Genomic DNA, 18,457 nt, shown 5'->3' on the forward strand with positions numbered 1-18,457 from the left:
TCGGACCGGAAATCGCCTGTCAGAAACCCCCACCGTGTGACGCGTCAGCGGGGCGGAAGCTACGTTACGGCTAAGGCTACGGGTGGACCCGAAGTGATGGTGACCAGCGTGCGGGGCGGAAATGATTCTCGTCTATTGCGGGGCGGAACTGTCGTTTCTTTGCAATAGCAATGACACCGAAGCGCCTGGGAGGTTGTTTTCCTACAAAAATAGATGTTCGCAACCACATTCTCCCCTCTATTTCCTCTTTCTTTCTGTTGTTTCCCCCGACTTTTTCAACTTCAGTTCTCTTTCAATGAAACGTTGTTTCCATTGCCATTCGAATGCAATAGACACCAGTATCATGTGGTCGGGCCGAATAGCCTTTCCTTTATCTTGTCGACAAATGTGCATTGTTCCAGCCTCAGTCCATGTGTCAGTGAATTGACCGGATCCCTCTTCCAGCACTGCATCAAAGAGGCAACGAATCATACAGTGGGACCAGTACCATTTGACCATATTACATTCAGAGCGTTAACTCTATTTCTCACTCTATAGAGTTTCTCCAGCACTTTGTTTTTATTTCAGATTCCCAGCATTTACAGTATTTTATGTTCATTTGTCCCATATCCTGAATGGCCTGCCTCTAATTCTCTAATCATGGTCCCTTCCCTGCATCAGAAAAAGTAGGGGAGTTAATGAAACTATCAGTTTCTGAAGGGAATTGATCTGACAGGCTTGATAAATTCCCCAGGGAGTGCCATCCTCTCCACCCCCCACTCCTGTAGCTCTGAATATTTTTTATTCTCAGATAATGATCCCTCTTAAAAACCTCAACTGAATTGACCCCTATCACCAAGAAATGTCAAACAGGGCATTCCATTCACTGTATAGAATCTTTTTCCTTTTGTCACTGCTACCTCTTTGGTCAATCACCTATGCAAGTGCAAAGTTTGTCCCTGTCTACTCTGTCAAGGGGATCAAGGGTTATGGGGAGAAAGTGGGAGAATGGGGTTGAGAAACTTATCAGCCATGATTGAATGGCTGGGCTGTATGGCCTAATTTCTACTCCTATGTCTTATGGTCTCATGCTCAACCCCTCATGACTTTGAACACCTTTGACAAATTCCTCTTGGAGAATTGTCCTGACTTCTCCAAATGCTGGAATTTTAGACAGTCCTTACTCTGCAGAAGTGAGAATTTTTAAAAGTCTACGAAAATGGTCACTCAGATTATCATCTGAGGCACGGTGGCTCAGTGGTTAGCACTGCTGCCTCACAGTACCAGGGACCTGGATTAAGTTCCAGCCTTAGGCAACTGTCTGTGTGGATTTTGCATATTTTCCTCATCGCTGTATGGATTTCCTCCCACCATCTAAAGATGTGCAGGTTAGGTGAATTGGCTGTGCTAAATTGCCAATCGTGTTCAGGGATGTGTAGGTTAAGTGTAGTGGTCAGCGGTAAATATAGGATAATAGGTTAGGAGAATGGATCTGGGTGGATTACTCTTCGAAGGGTCAGTGTGGACTTGTTAGGCCGAAGGGTCTGTAAGGATTTGATGATTTGTACTGAATTTTTGAATTATATCACTTCCTGCTCTTTCCTTCATCGTCCTACATTATTCGCCTTCTTAATTATTTATCTAATTATTTTCCAAAACAAAATCCTGAATTTGCTTCCTTCAATCTTTTGGATACAGAGACCTTACTTCCATTGCTCTGTGGTACTTTGCCCTTTGATGTGTGTCATCTCAGTACAACCTCTCTGTCCTAGATTCTCCTCCTCCTGTTACCAAACACAAGTATAATATCCATTAATCCAATTTAAATCACAAAGGTTCGCAAGTTGATCTTTTAGCAATCAATTGGATAATGTTGAAGTGCTTAAAAGATTTGTTAACATAATAACTTCCACAAAAATATCAAAATGACTTACAAAGCATTATGCAATCATAAATTGATTCATGTGAATAGGTCAGAGAAAACATTTTTGACCATTCATGAATTTAAGATAGAGGATGTGTTCCCATATATGTATAAAACATCTACCTACTCAATCCAGAGAAATTAGCTAAAACAGGAAAGGGATTATATTCACAATGGACATTGAACCAAGTAATCTTTTATTCTAGGCTGCACCACATCAGAAGAAATAGTTTGCCTCTTCCTGATATATATTTGTTGTGGGGAAAAACACCAGTCTTGGAGTCAGAATCGGGGTTCAATGACAGGAAAAAACCGGAGCTCTGGGAAGAGAAAGACCCCAACAGCACGGTGGTCAGCTACGAGTCTTCTCTCGGCTTGGAGCATCTTGTGATACAATAGGTCAGCGATGAGATTATTATCTTTGTAACATGGTTTGTTTATGGCAATCATTGCAGAATCATTGATAATTTCAATGCAGTCTTTGTCAGTTCCAGAGCAGCCTTTGTTAATTTCCACGTGGTTGTTGTCAGTTTCAATGTCTGCATGGAAATCCATTGCTGTAGTAATGGACGCTAATTGCTCTTCCTAAGGATGATTACTGCAGCCCTGGATATTAGCATTTCGTATGGAGTCTGTATAAAGCTGTTAGCATTTCTATAAGAGATGTTGGCTGGACTCAGACACTTCGGCGAGCAGTGTTCATTACTCATGTGTATTCTCTCCCCCACCTGCCTTAAACTAATCAACTGGGTTGTGAGTGCATTGTGCTGGCAGTCTGGTAGCCTGAAGCAGCGTGCCTGTATCTGCTCTGCTGTTTGTCTACATATTGTGATCGGGCAGCCGTCTTGGTATCAAGTTGGCCAACTGATGGCTCAGCGGCCATCTTGTGTCCGTGTGCCTAGTGTTACCCTTCCCGTACCATCTCCTTTTTCATATTAATCACGTAGAATTTGGTGTACAGGCACAATTTCAAAATTTGCAAATGGTACAAAACTTGGAAGTATTGTGATCTGTCCAGGGGTCAGTGCAGGATTTCAATAGGACATAGGACAGAGGGGAATGGGTAGTTTCACGATAATGGATCAGACACCGAATTACTTATGGACATATTGAAATTTTGGACAAGTCATTTTTTTAAGGCAAAGACTGCAAGCTAAGACTGGCTGTAATGTAACTTCTGAGAATGAAATTCACTGGGATATCCTGCAAGACCCCCTGGAATGTTGCATTATATAGGAAGCTAATGACATTTCAGAAGAGTGAATTCAAATAAATAGGTAATCTAATTACTTCTTATCAAAGTGAAAATATATCCTATGTGTTATATTCCAGACAATCGACAGGAGTTAAAATGTATGTTTGCATTTTACCCTACTAGAAATATAGAAAAGAGGGGTTAAAAATCAAGCAAATGCACCTAGAGTCTGTTTATTAGCGTGCAGATATGTTGACGGTAGCTGGTATGCTGTAAAGGTTACAATTTTAAAACATTAGACACCCATGCACTGCAAGAAGAAACTATATTACATCATTAAACACCCCCAAAGAATGTCAGTTAACCTGCAAAGCCAAGAAACTTGATTGCTCAACTAACATGAATACTACTGATATAAACTAAATAGACATCCAGTGTTCCTCTTATCTATTCTTCTTTATCAATTGGCTCTAGTAATAATTGTAAAGACTAGAAATTTTATTCATTGTTTATTAAATTTTTCCCACTGTCATGTTGAACTCAAATATAAAGCCTATCGTGCAGGCTTCAGTATGTTTGAGAGTTCCAGAATTTTGACCTCAGTGACAGTGAGGGAACAGCAATATCGTCCCAACTCAAGAGGCTGTTTGGCCTGAAACGAACCTTCAGTTGGTAGTTTTCCCATGTATCTGCTGACCTTGTCGTTCTAAGCAATAATGGTTGAGAAGACAGTAAGGACTGCAGATAGTTGTGCATTTGCAATGTATTGTCAAAGGAGCCTTGTCAAGTTACTGTAGTGCATTTTGTAAATGGCGCACAATGCTGCATTGTGAAAGGAGGGAATGTTGAAGGTGGTTGATGTGGTGCAAATCAAGCGAGTTGATTTCTTCTGGATGATGGAAAGTTTATTTGAAAAGAGCAAGTAGCTTCATGTTTAATACAACCATGCAATCAGAGTTGCACAGTGAAGTTGGCAACTTAGCTTCCTCAACTAACAATCATCAATCTGTGGTCTTGATGGTGACTTATGAAAATTTCCAAAGTATCTTTGAAATGTGGTCAACTACAGTAATGTAGGAAACACTATAGCCAATGTACACACAGTAAGCTCCAACATGCAGGGATATCGTCCAGAACATTGGAGAAAATTTCACTCCTTTCGAGACAGATATGGGATTCTTTCATACTTACAAAGAGGGCAGGTGGGACTTTGGTTTATCCAAAAATCTGCTGTGGGAAAGCTGCTTTGAAGCCATCCTTAATTTTGTTTGGTCTCTGCATCAGAATGTGAACCCTTACCTCCAGACTCAAGCATGCTAACAACTGGGCTAGTTTCAATTCTGATTTGCACACTCCAGTTCTGCAGAAGTGATCTTCCATACCATCACCACTACAGCCTAGAAAATGTAGTCATGCACGACTGAAAGGGAGTTGAATCTGTCAAAAAATAAACCCAAAGAATGCTTTGCTGGTTGTGACTACATGGTTTCAAAATGGTTTATTCTGGGCAGTACAAGAATCACTTGCTTGAAGAAAATATACATCTAATTTACTAAATGGCATCAACGGCTCTGCACATTGACTTTGCGTTGAGGGATCCATTTGAAAGACATAAAACAAACTTTTAATGACAAATCTCATACAGAAAACACCAGTGAAGTTGGGAAATAAAGTACAGATATTTCATAAAAGCAGCATGCCATTATACATCATGGGTCTCGAGAACCTCAAAGTTTTAAAGAACAACATGACAAAGGAATGAGTTGTGCGTATCATTCAGTGCCAATAAGGTGGCATACAAGAAGTAAAAATTCCAAACTAAAGATGTAGAGATTTTTGCCCAATTTACTATTCTACTCCCAGAGTATGACTCAATCCCAAACAGACTGGGGAGACTCCACTGAATCACAAAAGCTGGTTGAGTCCAGGTGATCTTTTAATTTAACTTTCCAGAATTTATTTTAAAATGTTTATCAAAAAGCAGGCTGTTATGTTGTAGTATTCTTATAGCAGGACATTAAGGAACATGAAAATTAATCATCTGTTCATTTTGCCCTATAACCATACAGCTCCGAATGCATCCAGCTTGTCAAATGAATCACTGCTCCATTTTCAAACTTAGAAAGTCATAGGTCCGGGTACATTTGTTCCTCTATCAGAAGGCCAGACTAGTGATTTCCCTGCAGAGGTGATATAGAGGTTGTCAGTGAGTAAAGGTTACCCTCAGGGAGATATCATTGAATGGGTACATGGCACTCCTGTTAGGGGTATTTTGTTTCAGCCTCCCAGATCAATCTCAGGAAACAACCTCTCTCCTATCCTCAAACACCTACACACCCATAAGCACTATATAGAACTATTGATGCTTTATTGCAAGAGCAGAGAACCAAACAGGTCATTATCTGTCTCTAGGATGTCTGACATCATGGCTCGAATAGAATGAGAGAGGAATTAAGCAGTAAAATCCTTAAGACTTCACTTTTAAAAAGCTGAGGAATGTGAATATACCCACATATTTGCACATCTGCCCATATATTTACCTGCAAAAAAATACAATTGTGTAGGTTGAGGAAAATATTATGCAAGAGATGATCAAGAATAGATAAAAGCACTTCCCTTTTTTCTAGTTTTATTTTTTATTCAAAGCCATCTGTTGAATGGGTTGTAAATTTTGGTGCCAGATAATTCAACTGAAATCCATAGAAACAGGTTGGGTCAGACGGTACTTCTAAGGTTACAACTGCATCAGGCTTGTTCTGGAGATTCCAGGAATCAAATTCATCTGCAGGACACTGTTGTTATGAGCAATACCCAAGAGGATAATCATAAGATGCGGCAAAAAAATGTTTTTCTGACTTCTGCACACTTAGTAGCAGAACAGTTGGGGCGATGGTTTGGCGCAGCTGGACACGACATCTGAGCCCACTCAAGTTTCCGTGCAGAGCAGAGAATGTAGGCCGACACTCATTCTCACTCCTCACTACTGGATAGGAACTTCTGTGAGGGTGAGAGCACTGGACAAGAAACTAATTGAGACTTGTTAACACAAGAACTCCACGCTTGGGTGACAGGCCTGCAACAAACTTGGAGGAAGTGCAATCCAGGAGGCACCTCAAACAGCAGCATTTTAAAAAGAGTCAAAAAAGAAATCTAACATGTAATATGTTGGTGAAATAAGGAATACAGAAGTGATACCTTCATACAGTTTCAAAAGACCTGGCAATGTTCCTTTGTTGCTGATTGTAAGACTGCAGATCTGATATATTTTTCATCTTTTTAAATGTGCAAAATTGAAGATGTATCCTTTTGAGCAACACCATTCAAAGATATTAGAGTCATGCCTGCAGTAAATAAATCATCCCACTACCTCAAGAAAGCAAGCACTTTGCCAACCTTTATCCTGGAAACCTGTTTGTAAAATCAAGTTTTGTTTTTGAGCGATTGATTCTGCAGGCCAATCCCACTATTTTCTAGATGCACAGTTCCCTCCTGAAACTCCTGCAGTCCCAAAGTTCTCACTGCAGTGGTTTGCAGGGTGACCAACTCCTGCACACTGCAAACCTTCACAGATAGTTTCTACAGGATAATCTTTCAAATCCTCTCATTAACAAAGAACCTGTGTGCTCTCACGCATTAGTGAACAGTTTTGTATTTCCTTTGTCAGCAAATAACTTGATCTGCACAAAGTTTTGCATTTAATTACTGGGATTATTTGATACGAACAGTTCTGTACTTTTCATGTCTTGAATTTCATTTACTAATTTAGTACAGGTGAAATGTGCAGGTGACATTTTAATAAGATCTTTCCATTTTTAAAACTATCTGCAGCTGCATACCTCTACCACTAGATGGGGAATATGCTCCATTTCATTTAGATGGTCATTCAGGCCATCTGTCAATCAACGACAAGAGTAAGTTAGCCAATCCTCCTGCTCCTCTGTAGCACGCGCACTCCAGATCCTGATCATTTGTTGCATAGAGTTTTCCTCATCTATATTTTGGTCCTTTATCTAATGTCTTCAAACTACTGGAATGATTTCAGTCTACACACAGCATGAAGGAAACCTTACTCAACACTGTCTTCAAGACCAGACAATGCCAGCTTCTCAAATCTATCCTTCTATTTGAAGTCTCCCATTCCTGAAACCAATATCACAATTCTCTGCCTTACCCTCTCCAAAGCCAATCACATTCTTCTAAACTAGAGCTAAACACAACACTCCAGTTGAGAGCACTCCAAAAAGGTTCATCATAATTCAGTGTCTTTGTTCTCCCAAGCCTCCCGTTACAAAGCTGAACATCCAACATTGTCAACTTTCAACAATGTGTGCACTCCCAGCTCCTTGTGCACCTGCATTTCTTCCCCATCCCTATCAGAATCATGTGTCTTTTTATTTTAACTTGCTTCCCCTCGTCTCTTCTACTAAACTGTACCATTCAAAAATACCAATAACTTCACAATCAGAATCACTGCACAGTTCAGAGAATAATCAAATTCATTTTCCTCCAAAACATCATAGAATATTCACTGGTAGGTCTGTGTTACCCACCCTCCCTATCCCCAGTCTCTGCAGTTCTTCTCCTCATGCTGCAGCCCCAACTGCCCATATACTGTAGAGCTGGACAGTGATTGGAGCAGACTAACTGATTTGAACAGTAGCATAGTCCAATGTGATCAATGTGACAACTAGCACTGCAAGCATTGGGAATTGTTTTCAACCAGAGATTGTTCTGGTTTAAAAGGGCTCAGAATGGCAAATGCTGAGTTTATGATGACCAATATTTGAAAGAGGTGCACGGATGCTTCCGAGAAACTGATTGAATCCCAACAGGTTAAGGCACATCGACTAGCAAGCAGCAGCATTTTACTCAATGTCCACGTGCAAGATACTTCTTAATAAAAGAACAGTGAATCATTTATCATCAGCTTAAAAAAAATATATTATAAGCTTGCATAAACCATGCCAATATACTACAACAAGACAGAGCAAAATTCTCTGTTTGCCAGAAAGCACTCTCAGACTTGATACTGAAGGTATATCAAGTTCATCTTCATTTACCTATTCATATGTAAACTAATAATGTTCCGCAGATTATTGCGAGCAGAATCCCGAATTGGCTATCTTCTGGCCACTGAACATGACGACATTCCAACAGTCAGTTTTTTTCAGGATGTTCTAATGCTGAGACCAATTAATATTTTTTAGGTCCACTCCCTCCTGTACCATCTCCCAAAGAGGACTGCAAGAAAGGGGAAACAAAAATCAGGGAGGGGTGAAAACTCACCAGCTTCCTTTCAAAATAAAAATATACACTAGCATTGGTTAACAAAAGCAACACTGCACCTCATCTCCCTCAGCCTCTGCACATGCTGGATGCACTTCTCTGCAGTGTAGTCCACCTCCTCCTCTGTTGTGAAACGCCCGAGCCCAAACCTGCAAATAAAAGAGACAGTGTCACACAGCATGCAAAAAACACAAAAAAAGTGTACTCTTCTTAGAAAGCAGTTCTGGATGCAGACAGTGACAGGAAGGGAAAGAACCAAAGAAGAATTTATGACATCATTGGATTACAGTTGCTGTATAAAACACCCCACATTAAACAAAATGAGTGTAAAGTTTTCTTTGACTATAATGGAGAGATATCTCCACTTCCTAGGGATGGGTAAGTAACCTGACAAATCTCAAGGTCAAGTCTCTTATTGGAACATTCATTTAGAGACAGCCATTGCAACATGGTTCACTGTTTTCAGGGGATGGGAGCAGAAACAAAAATAATTTTTTTAATTTCAGAATTTGAGGCACTGTATCTAGAACTGGATTTTTTTTTCAATTCAAATATAGTGGGCGAGCAATTAAGGTGTTCAAGGTGATCAAATACATTAATGGGTTTGACAGGTGCAGTACGGTGGTTGGTAAAGGTTGATGCTACAGAACAACATGAATATTCTATGTTCAACTCAAGATGAGGGGCAGCATACAGTATGCTATATTCTCAAAGCATTTAATTCATAGACAATGAATAGCTTCCCACAATCAAGTCAAATATCCATAATCAGAAAGGAAGAACGAGGAGCAAGAGAAGTAACCGTCCTAATATCACACCTGATTGAGGAGTGTGCCAAATCCTCATCAGCACCAATTGCTCGCAGCACATAGGAAGGTTCAAGAGAAGCTGACGTGCAGGCACTATAAATGAAACAAACAATGAACCATTAATAAAGAATTATAACCAAAAGTTAAAACTTAAAATGCTACTTTCACCACAAGTCCTCATGTATATTGATACGATCCACGTGAATTGTTACAGGGGGTTAATGTATAGAGCGAGAGCAAGCGCAAGAAATAGAGAGGAAAAACAACACTGTGCAAAACTTTAGCCATCATTTAAAACCTTTACTAATTCTCACACTTGCAATCTCTGATGTTCTGAGGAACATGGAGTAGGAGGGGTGCATCACATTTACAGAGAAAAGAAAACTAACAACCCAAACCTCCCTGGCTGCACAGTTTGTAAAGCTGTGCAGCAAAGATATAGAAACTCCAGATTCAAATCTTTCATTCAGAGTTGACTCATCATAGTGTAGCTTATGACATTTAAAACAGTTACAACACAGGAATTAGTAATTCAACAAAACTTGTTCATGTTTGTATTTATCCTTCATTAATCTCATGCACATGCCTTTGTTCCCCACTTTCAACCAGCTACCTAAAATAATTCAACGTTGATATGTCTTCTGCTTCAACTACAAGCTCTGGTCATTTTTTCCGCAGATTCTTAATCCTGCGTAGAAGGATAAAAAGCTGCCCTTCATCGTAAAATTTCTACATTTAATGTTGCGTCATCCACTAGATGGTTTACTTAATCAATCCCATCCTGTCACTTATTAACATTCCAATCCAAACACCCCATATGAACACCACTGTTTAGATGTAAACAGCACTACATATTCATATACAACAATTCTGGGGGCTGATCTTATAAGATTACAAGGAAGTATGTCTGTTCTGAGAAGCTTTTCACTTTTTTTTGTGGTGGGTAAAGATGTGTGCATGTGTATCTGTGTGTGTGTGTAGTGAAAAAAGTGGGCGTCAGTATAAGATCGCTCCTAAATCCAATAAGAATTTCAGAGAAAGCCAGAGAGAACGTGGAACTCAAAAGGAATAGTTGAGGACAACAAAATAGATGCATTTAAGGGAGTCAAGTAAAGAATGAAGGAGAAAGAAAGAGAAGACTATGTGAATCAGATTAGATGAATTGGAGTGTTACTTGCAGTGTCATTCCACCAAAATGGATGAGTTGGGCAGAATGGCCTATTTTAAATGTTGTGTGTAAAGAGGTTTATCAGGTTGTTGCCTGGATTAAACTGCAGAGGCTGAGGAATGACATGATAGAAACATAGAAAATTATGAGGGGAATGGATAGGGTGGACAGTTGGAATATTTTTCCCCATGGTAGAAATATCAAATATTATGGAGACATAGATTTAATTTGAGGTGGGAAAGTTTGAAGCAAAGGAGATCTACAAGGAAACTTTTTTTAAAATACAGAGAGATAGGTTCCTGGAACACACTATCAGAGGAGGCAGTAAAAGCAGATACAATAGCAATGTTTAAGAAGCATTTAGACAGACATGAACAGACAGGGAATAGAGGGATATTGACCATGTGTAGGCAGATGGGATTAGTTTAGAATAGCATCGTAGTTGGCACAGACATGGAGGGCTGAAGGGCCCGTTCCTGTGCTGTACAGTTAAATTCAATGTAATACTAAGCCAAATCTAAATTTAGAAATTGTATGGCTTTGAGGTGCTTTGAACGTGGGTTCTCAGGTGCCTAGCTCTGATATTTGGATAGGCAAAACTTGAGGACAGCCCGATACACTACCTTCCCGACGACAGAGCTACATCTTTCAAAGCCATCAGCAAACTCTCTCCTTCCACATATGCAAATGACAGGTTAATGCAGCCTGCAAGGTAAACAAACATTTATTAGTACTGTGGAGAAAGTGTGGACTACAAATCCTAGAGATCAGAGTCAAAAGATGTGGCGATGGAAACAGCAGGAGAGTTGAAACCTCTGGATACAACACATTATCCTCCGCCATTTGACACATATTGTCACACCCTACCACCAGAGATATATTTCCCTTCCCCACACCTTTGAGCATTCCGCAGAGACCATTCCCTCAGCAACTCCCTCGTTAAACCCTCACCCCTAATAACCCACCCTCCACTCCCGAACCTTCCCTTGCCACTGCAAGAGGTGTAAAATCTGCACCCATGCCTTCCCCCATTCCCTCACCTCTATCCAAGGCCCAAAGGATCCTTCCACATCCAGCAGAGATTTTCCTGCACATCCAAACACCTTATCTACTGTGTCCGTTGCTCTCAGTGTGGTTTCCTCTATACTGGGGAGGCGGATGCCAACTTATGGAACTTTTCAGAGAACATCTCCGGGACTCGGACCAAACAAGCCTACTGCCCTGTGGCCAAACACTTCAACTCACCCACTCACTCCGCCAAGGACATGCAAGTCCTGGGTCTCTTCCACTGCCAAATCCTAGCCATGTGACAACTGGAGAAAGAACACCTTATCTTGCGACTTGGAATCCTCCAACCACAGGGAATCAATGTCTATTTCACCAGTTCGCTCATCTCCCCTCCCCCATCTTATCCCAGATCCAACCCTCCAACTAAGCACCGCCCTCTTGAACTGTCCTACCTGTCCATCTTCCTTCCCACCTATCTGCTCCACCCACCAGTCGACCTATCACCATCAACCCTTCATTTACCTATTATATTCCCAGTTCCCTTCCACTCCCATTTATCTATCTCTCAGGCCACATGTGCCACTGCCGCGTAACCCTCACCCCCCTGCCCCACCAAACTTCCTGATGAAGAGCTTATGCTTGAAACGTCAACTCCCCGGCTCCTCGGATGCTGCCTGACTGGCTGTACTTTTCCAGCACCACACGTTTTGACTGATTTATTTGTACTGCGTCAGACTATAATCAAATAGCAGTTTGAGAAATAGAAACTTGTTCTCAACAGTGGATTTTTTAAAAAAATCATTCAAGGGATGTTGGTATCACTGACGGCACCAACATTTGTTATTCATCCCAAGCATCCAAAGCAAGGCATCAGGGTGATAAGTCAAGTAAAGAAATGAATTTCCCCAACTCCATAACAGTCTTTCCAAAAGCTGGAGATGGGTGAGAGAGCAGAGATTATTTAGTTTTTAAACCTAAAACGCAATAGAGACAAGTGGATATTAAAACCTGTGGCAAAACAGGATAAAATACCATCATTTTCCCGTCCCAATTTATTTTGTACCTGTAAACTTGCACAATTTGTGATGTGCACTAACTTAAAAGGCACCAAATGGATGCAAATACTTGTTCAACTTTCAATTCTAATTATCGGTCTATACCCAAAACAGATTGGTCAGCTGACTATTCAGTGTTTATGTTCCAGATTTTCAGTGTTTTTCATTTATCTTAACTGGGATCTGCAAACTCAGTAAAAAATTGAGCTAGTCATTGTATCCTGCGCTTTCCTCTCAAGCTCTCCATACACTGGTGGAATAGAAGCCACGTGGGAAGACAAATAGATTTATATGCACAAATAGAGGCCATTCAGCCCACTGTGTCTGTGCTAGGTTATGCACTCTTTTTTCCCCCAAGAAAATATTTCCATTATAAGACCATAAGACATAGGAGTGGAAGTAAGGCCATTCAGCCCATCAAGTCCACTTCGCCATTCAATCATGGCTGATGGGCATTTCAACACCACTAGTCATGAAATGAGATTAGATTGCTCCAGAAGAGTTGGAAACATCCTAGGTATGTTCTACTTCTGTAAATCCTATATGTCAATTTTCAAGTTCATATAGTAGAATCAGGTTACCTGGATATCTCTGCTCTGCATCCCCATTCATAACCACGTCAGGGATTCCATTCATTATCTTCATCACCAAACGTTTGGCTAGACTGGACACATGCTTATGGTCATACTGCAGGAATAAGCATAGCTCTGTTACAAAGCCCATCTGCAGAAAGCCAGCACAAAGCACTTTAGGAGATACATCACATGTGCGTAGGGAAATAGAGCACCAGATTAAAGGAGTGGGGATAACAGTGCCTCTCCATTTCTTGAAGGTGGACAATGGACAAGGACACAAAGTATAGACACAACAGAAAACGCCAAGCAGAATGAATTACTGGCAAGAACGGATTACTCTTTGGAATCTCCGATTAATAATGGAATACATGTCATTAACTAGCAACTTTCAGCTATGGATATTATTAGTCAATAGTACTAGCAAATAACCCATCAGGCTCACTCTTACTATGGTAAGAAGGAATAATCTTTAACATGCGGCCAAACCTACAATCTGCACCTCTGATACCATCATAGTTAGATGGCAATTTAGGTTCACTTAGTGGTTCAGTCTGAAATGTGCCCAAGATTTGTATCAAGCAAATCGGTGGTGTTTGAAATGACTTCTTCGAGGGGCTCAAGGAGGCCTGAAGGAGCAGGAGAAAATATGGCATATACCAATGTCAATAACTTAGACCAATAACATTGGTGTAAGAAACAACCTTTGACATTATTTGAATTAGAAACGTATCAAGAAATCAGAGTAGGTCCATCTCTCTCTCTCTCACACACACACACTATATTTGTTTGGATCGATGGCTGAAAACACAACAAAATTTGGTATAGTACGCCAAGACAATACAATACACATTCACCTATCACAAAATAGGGTCTGAAAAATTACTTTTTCTCCCTCCATTAAAGCAGAATGCTCATCAACGGTTTGCCTACCTCCATCTCCTGCTGGGCTACCTCACATGCTGCCCCAAGCCCAACCACCAGAGGAGTTGGAACAGTTCCTGAGCGCAAGCCTCGCTCCTGCCCCCCACCACTCTGAATGGCCTCCACTCGTACTCGGGGCCGACGCCGGATGTAAAATGCACCCACACCTAATAGACACAAACAAATACAAATGTTAATCACAAATAACATTCAAAACTAATATCACTCACTCCCAAGATAACATACTTACAAATAGCATCTTGCATAAAAGGCCCATATGCTCCTGTTGTCATCTCATTCTTGCCCAACTTCCAGGCCCCATGAATTAATACAGGTTCTCATGTCACTATAATCTCTTCCTATCATGCAGGAACAGTTTCCAGCTATACACTCACCTGAAACTGGCTGCCTATCCATTCCATGCTCTGCATATTTATTTTACATATGAAGTCTCTTTATTTTAAAATAAATGTGAATAGGGTGGAGAGGTTCATGTGATTGATACTACAAATCTGTACATTATCTTATAAAAGGCTAGCTTGAACACACTAGGCTTGTTTCCATTGGTGTTTAGAAGAGTGAGGGGTGATTTGATCGAAATATGCAAGATGGTCCCACTAAGGAAAGCATCCTTTCTCCAGTCACCTTGAGTCCTGACCCAGGAAGAGTTTTCAAACTGATGAAGAGAAATTTTCTCTCTTCTGGGGATGTGTAACTTTGATATGCTCTTCCTCAGAAGGCAGAATCAAATAGTTTTAGGGCAGAGGGAGACCAATTGTTTGACAAGGGAATCAAATGAAAAGGTTGAGGCAGCTAGGGTTTTTCTCATTGAAGCGAAGAATGATAAGAGGTGACTTAATAGAGGTGTACAAGATAATGACAGGCATAGATAGAGTGGATAGCCAAAGATATTTTCCCAGGGCGGAAATGGCGATCATGAGGGGGCATAATTTTAAGGTTACTGGAGGAAAGTTTATGGAAGATGTCAGAGGTAGGTTCTTTACACAGAGTGGTGGGTGCGTGGAATGCACTGCCAGTGGTGGTAGTAGAGTCTAACATATCAGGGACATTTAAGCGCACACTCTTGGATAGGCACATGGATGACAGTAAAATGAAGGGTATGTAGGTTAGTTTCATGTTAGAGTTGGATAAAAGGTTAGCACAACATCGAGGGCCGAAAAGCCTGTACTGTGCTGTATTATTCTAAGTTCTAAAGGTTATTGGGTGTAGATGTGAATATGGATTTCAGAACACAAACCTTAAATCTGGAATTAAGGATTAATGATGATCGTGAATCTGTTGTCGATTGTTGGAAAAACCCATGTGGTTCACTAATGCTCTTTAGTGAAGGAAACTGCCATCCTTACCTGATCCAGCCTGCACGTGACACTTGATGCACAACAATGTGGTTGAGTCTTAACTGCCCTTTGCATAACTAGGGTTGGACAATAAATGCCAGTGATGCCCTTATCCCACGAATGATTTTTTAAACAAGAGTATTCCAAGCAGTTGTTACACCTGACTATTCCAACACATTAGTTACATTCAATTCTACCTAGCAGGAGAGCCACGGATTGTGACAAAGCTTTCAATAGGTAAGCGAAAGGGAGTTCAAAGAGATGGAGCAGTGCACATATGAGAGAGGAAGCCTGACTCCATGTTAGGCATTGCAGCTGTTAGCTGTGCTGCTAAAGGTCAAGTAAAAATAAGGCGTCTGTGTAGTTGGGGCTCCAAGTCCTATGGCATTTAAGCAGTGATGGTTCAGAAAAATCCTAGGAGCGACATGGAATCAGTGCAGTTTGCCAATTACAGTTGCAACATGCTGAAAACCCACATGTAACAATTGCATAATGCAACCAACCTGGTTTGAAGGACAGAAAGAGTAAAAATCCAGCAGCAGTATTAGCTTGGTAAAATTAGCAGCTTGTGAAAAGCTGGAGTCGTGCTTATTAATGCACAAAAATCCAGGGGAGCTTAATCCTGAAAAAGGAAGGTGGTTCAGAATGTGGGCAGTTGTTAACAAGTAACCTTTGAGGAAGTTTCAAAGATTGCTGAGAGATTAATTTTCAGATACAATCAAACCAATGTACTTTGGGTGATGACTGACCATTGTCTATCACTCATACTTGCCTCGTGTTACATTTGGGATGTTTGAATATAATTCATATTTACCCTTTCAGAGTGTAACAACTTGTTTTACAATCAATAATCTTTGTAACTTTGTGAAGACTTTATTTGCAATAAACTCGTTATTCTTTACTGACTAAAGGAGACATGATTGAATTGTTTCTAATTCTAAATGAAATACAATCTAAAACCATATAAAATTGGTCATGGTAAAAATATATAATCAGCGGAGGAATGGGACTAGAAATGAATCCAACAACTTTGATTATGACAAGTGCCTCATTTGATTTGTGGAAAGCAAAATACAACTTGCATTTGATAGTACGTCAACAAACGAGCAGCATATTAAAACCTGTATACAGTCATGCTTCATTATAGAAGTAATCAGATAGTAGTCACATCAGCATATCAGCCTGAAATCTGAAAACACTCCAAATTGGCAAGGTTCCTTGATCTAACAATTAGACTCAGCAGGATCTCAAAAAGTCTTTACTTCAAACAATTTGGTTTCTCGCCTGAAAAGGAACAACTTCAATACAGGTCGTATTTGGCAGAACACATTACGCATTATATGATTTAATAAAATAGTCATTAAAAAGAATACTATTTTGAGATTTACCAAGAGCAATAAATAGGGAAATACTAATGGATGTACAAACAGAATTAAAAAATAGTTTAAGCACACAAGTCTCCACAACTGAAATGAAATTAAAAAACTTTCACTCCCCGCCCTATTTCAAATACCATTAGTTGCAAGCCAATACAGTTAAATAGAAGTAACAATATAGTTGAAACTTAATGCTGGTACAGAGCTTTCAAATGATGAACTTTTAACTGAATTCAAAAGAAATTTATACCTTTAGGGCCATAAAGTTTGTGGCCACTGATAGACATTAGATCAATCTTCATTTTGTTCACATCCAGAGGAATTTTGCCAACAGCCTGTGCAGCATCCGTGTGGAAAAATACTTTCTTAGCTTGGCAAATACGACCTACATCAGACACAAAATAAGTGAAGGTCTACCAAGAGATAAAAGAGCTGAACATCAGTATTGGGCAGTTCATCTTAATTGACAAATCTCAAGCAAACAATTTATTCTTGGCAATTCACTTTCTCTCCTTTGCTGTTGATATTGCCAAGTTGTTAGTGTACAGTTTTACAGAGCCCAGGAACTCTCCAGTGACTCAAATGATCACTCTTTACATGCAAGTCCACAGCGAGTCAGAGCCTGATCTCATACAATGAGCACAAACATGTCTCCTTCCGCAGGTGTTCATAGATGCATGAATCTCACTTGATTTCTTTGCTCCCCAGCCCAGATCTCTTAAGAAAATCTCAGGGAATACATTTCATTTAAAACATCATATCATTCTGAGAGGGAAAAAAAGGCACTCTAAGTCAAACTATCCATTCATTGGTCATCTCGTGGGTTAAGTCTTCTTTCTCTTCGACTATTGAATTGGAAACCCAGGCTGCCATCATAAAGAAAGGGCCCCTATTATTAACAGAGGGGCCAACAGCCCCAATGCAAATCCTTTGAGAATATGCTATTGTTCAATTCTATTGCTAACCATATAAACTAAAATACTTAGAATCAGATTCTTGAGAAAGATGCTCAGGCGGCCTCCTAAATTGAAGGTATCAATCTTGGTTCAGTGGTAGTTCTTTGGCATCTGAGTCAGAAGACGGTGGGTTCAAGTCCTATTCCAGTGAGATAAACACAATACACAATGACACTAAACTTAGTCATTGAGATGTACAACACGGAAACAGATCCTTCGGCTCAACTCCCCCATGCCGACCAGATATCCTAACCTAACATAGTCCCATTTGCCAGCAGTTGGCCCACATTCCTCTAAACCCTTCCTATTCACATAACCATCCAGATGCCTCTTAAATGTTGCAATTGTACCAGCCTCTACCACTTCCTCTGGCAGCTCATTCCATACACTTACCACCTTGTGTGAAAAAGTTTCCCCGTACGTCTCTTTTATATCTTTCCCCTCTCACCCCAGGGAAAAGACTTTGTCTATTTACCCTATCCATGCCCCCCTTGATTTTATAAACCTCTATAAGGTCTCTGACGCTCCAGGAAGAAACAGCCTCAGCCTGTTCAGCCTCTCCTTATAGCTCAAATCCTCCAACCCTGGCAACATTCTTGTAAATCTTTTCTGAACCCTTTCAAGTTTCACAACATCCTTCCGATAGGAAGGAGACCAGAATTACACACAATATCCCAAAAGTGACCTAATCAATGTCCTGTACAGTCGCAACATGACCTCCCTACTCTTACACTCAATACACTGGCCAGTAAAGGAAAGCATACAAATGCCTTATTCACTATCCTATCTACCTGTGACTCTACTTTCAATGAGCTATGAACCTGCACTCCAAGGTCTCTTTGTTCAG

General features: G+C 40.4%; 1 protein-coding gene across 2 annotated transcripts in view; it reads right to left on the minus strand.

The window, feature by feature from the left end:
* Positions 1-4,581: 4,581 nt before the first annotated feature.
* Positions 4,582-18,457, minus strand: part of nfs1 (NFS1 cysteine desulfurase) — a 30,056-nt gene continuing 16,180 nt past the window's right edge. The window contains exons 7-14 of one of the 2 annotated variants that reach the window (XR_015759518.1): positions 16,905-17,039; positions 13,930-14,087; positions 13,006-13,111; positions 10,985-11,066; positions 9,203-9,286; positions 8,444-8,533; positions 8,159-8,339; positions 4,582-5,278 (exon numbers count right to left, since the gene is read on the minus strand). Coding sequence is in view for 1 of the 2 variants with exons in the window: in XM_087994733.1 (XP_087850859.1) it covers positions 8,276-8,339; positions 8,444-8,533; positions 9,203-9,286; positions 10,985-11,066; positions 13,006-13,111; positions 13,930-14,087; positions 16,905-17,039 (719 nt within the window). In the remaining variant the exon portion in view is untranslated. Of the gene's footprint in view, positions 8,340-8,443; positions 8,534-9,202; positions 9,287-10,984; positions 11,067-13,005; positions 13,112-13,929; positions 14,088-16,904; positions 17,040-18,457 lie in introns of both variants that reach the window. The other variant, XM_087994733.1, reaches the window with a different exon arrangement.

The sequence above is a fragment of the Chiloscyllium plagiosum genome, unplaced genomic scaffold, assembly GCF_037043375.1.
Source record: "Chiloscyllium plagiosum isolate Xiang-an unplaced genomic scaffold, Cpla_swu_hap1 HiC_scaffold_15, whole genome shotgun sequence".
Classification (NCBI taxonomy): domain Eukaryota; kingdom Metazoa; phylum Chordata; class Chondrichthyes; order Orectolobiformes; family Hemiscylliidae; genus Chiloscyllium; species Chiloscyllium plagiosum.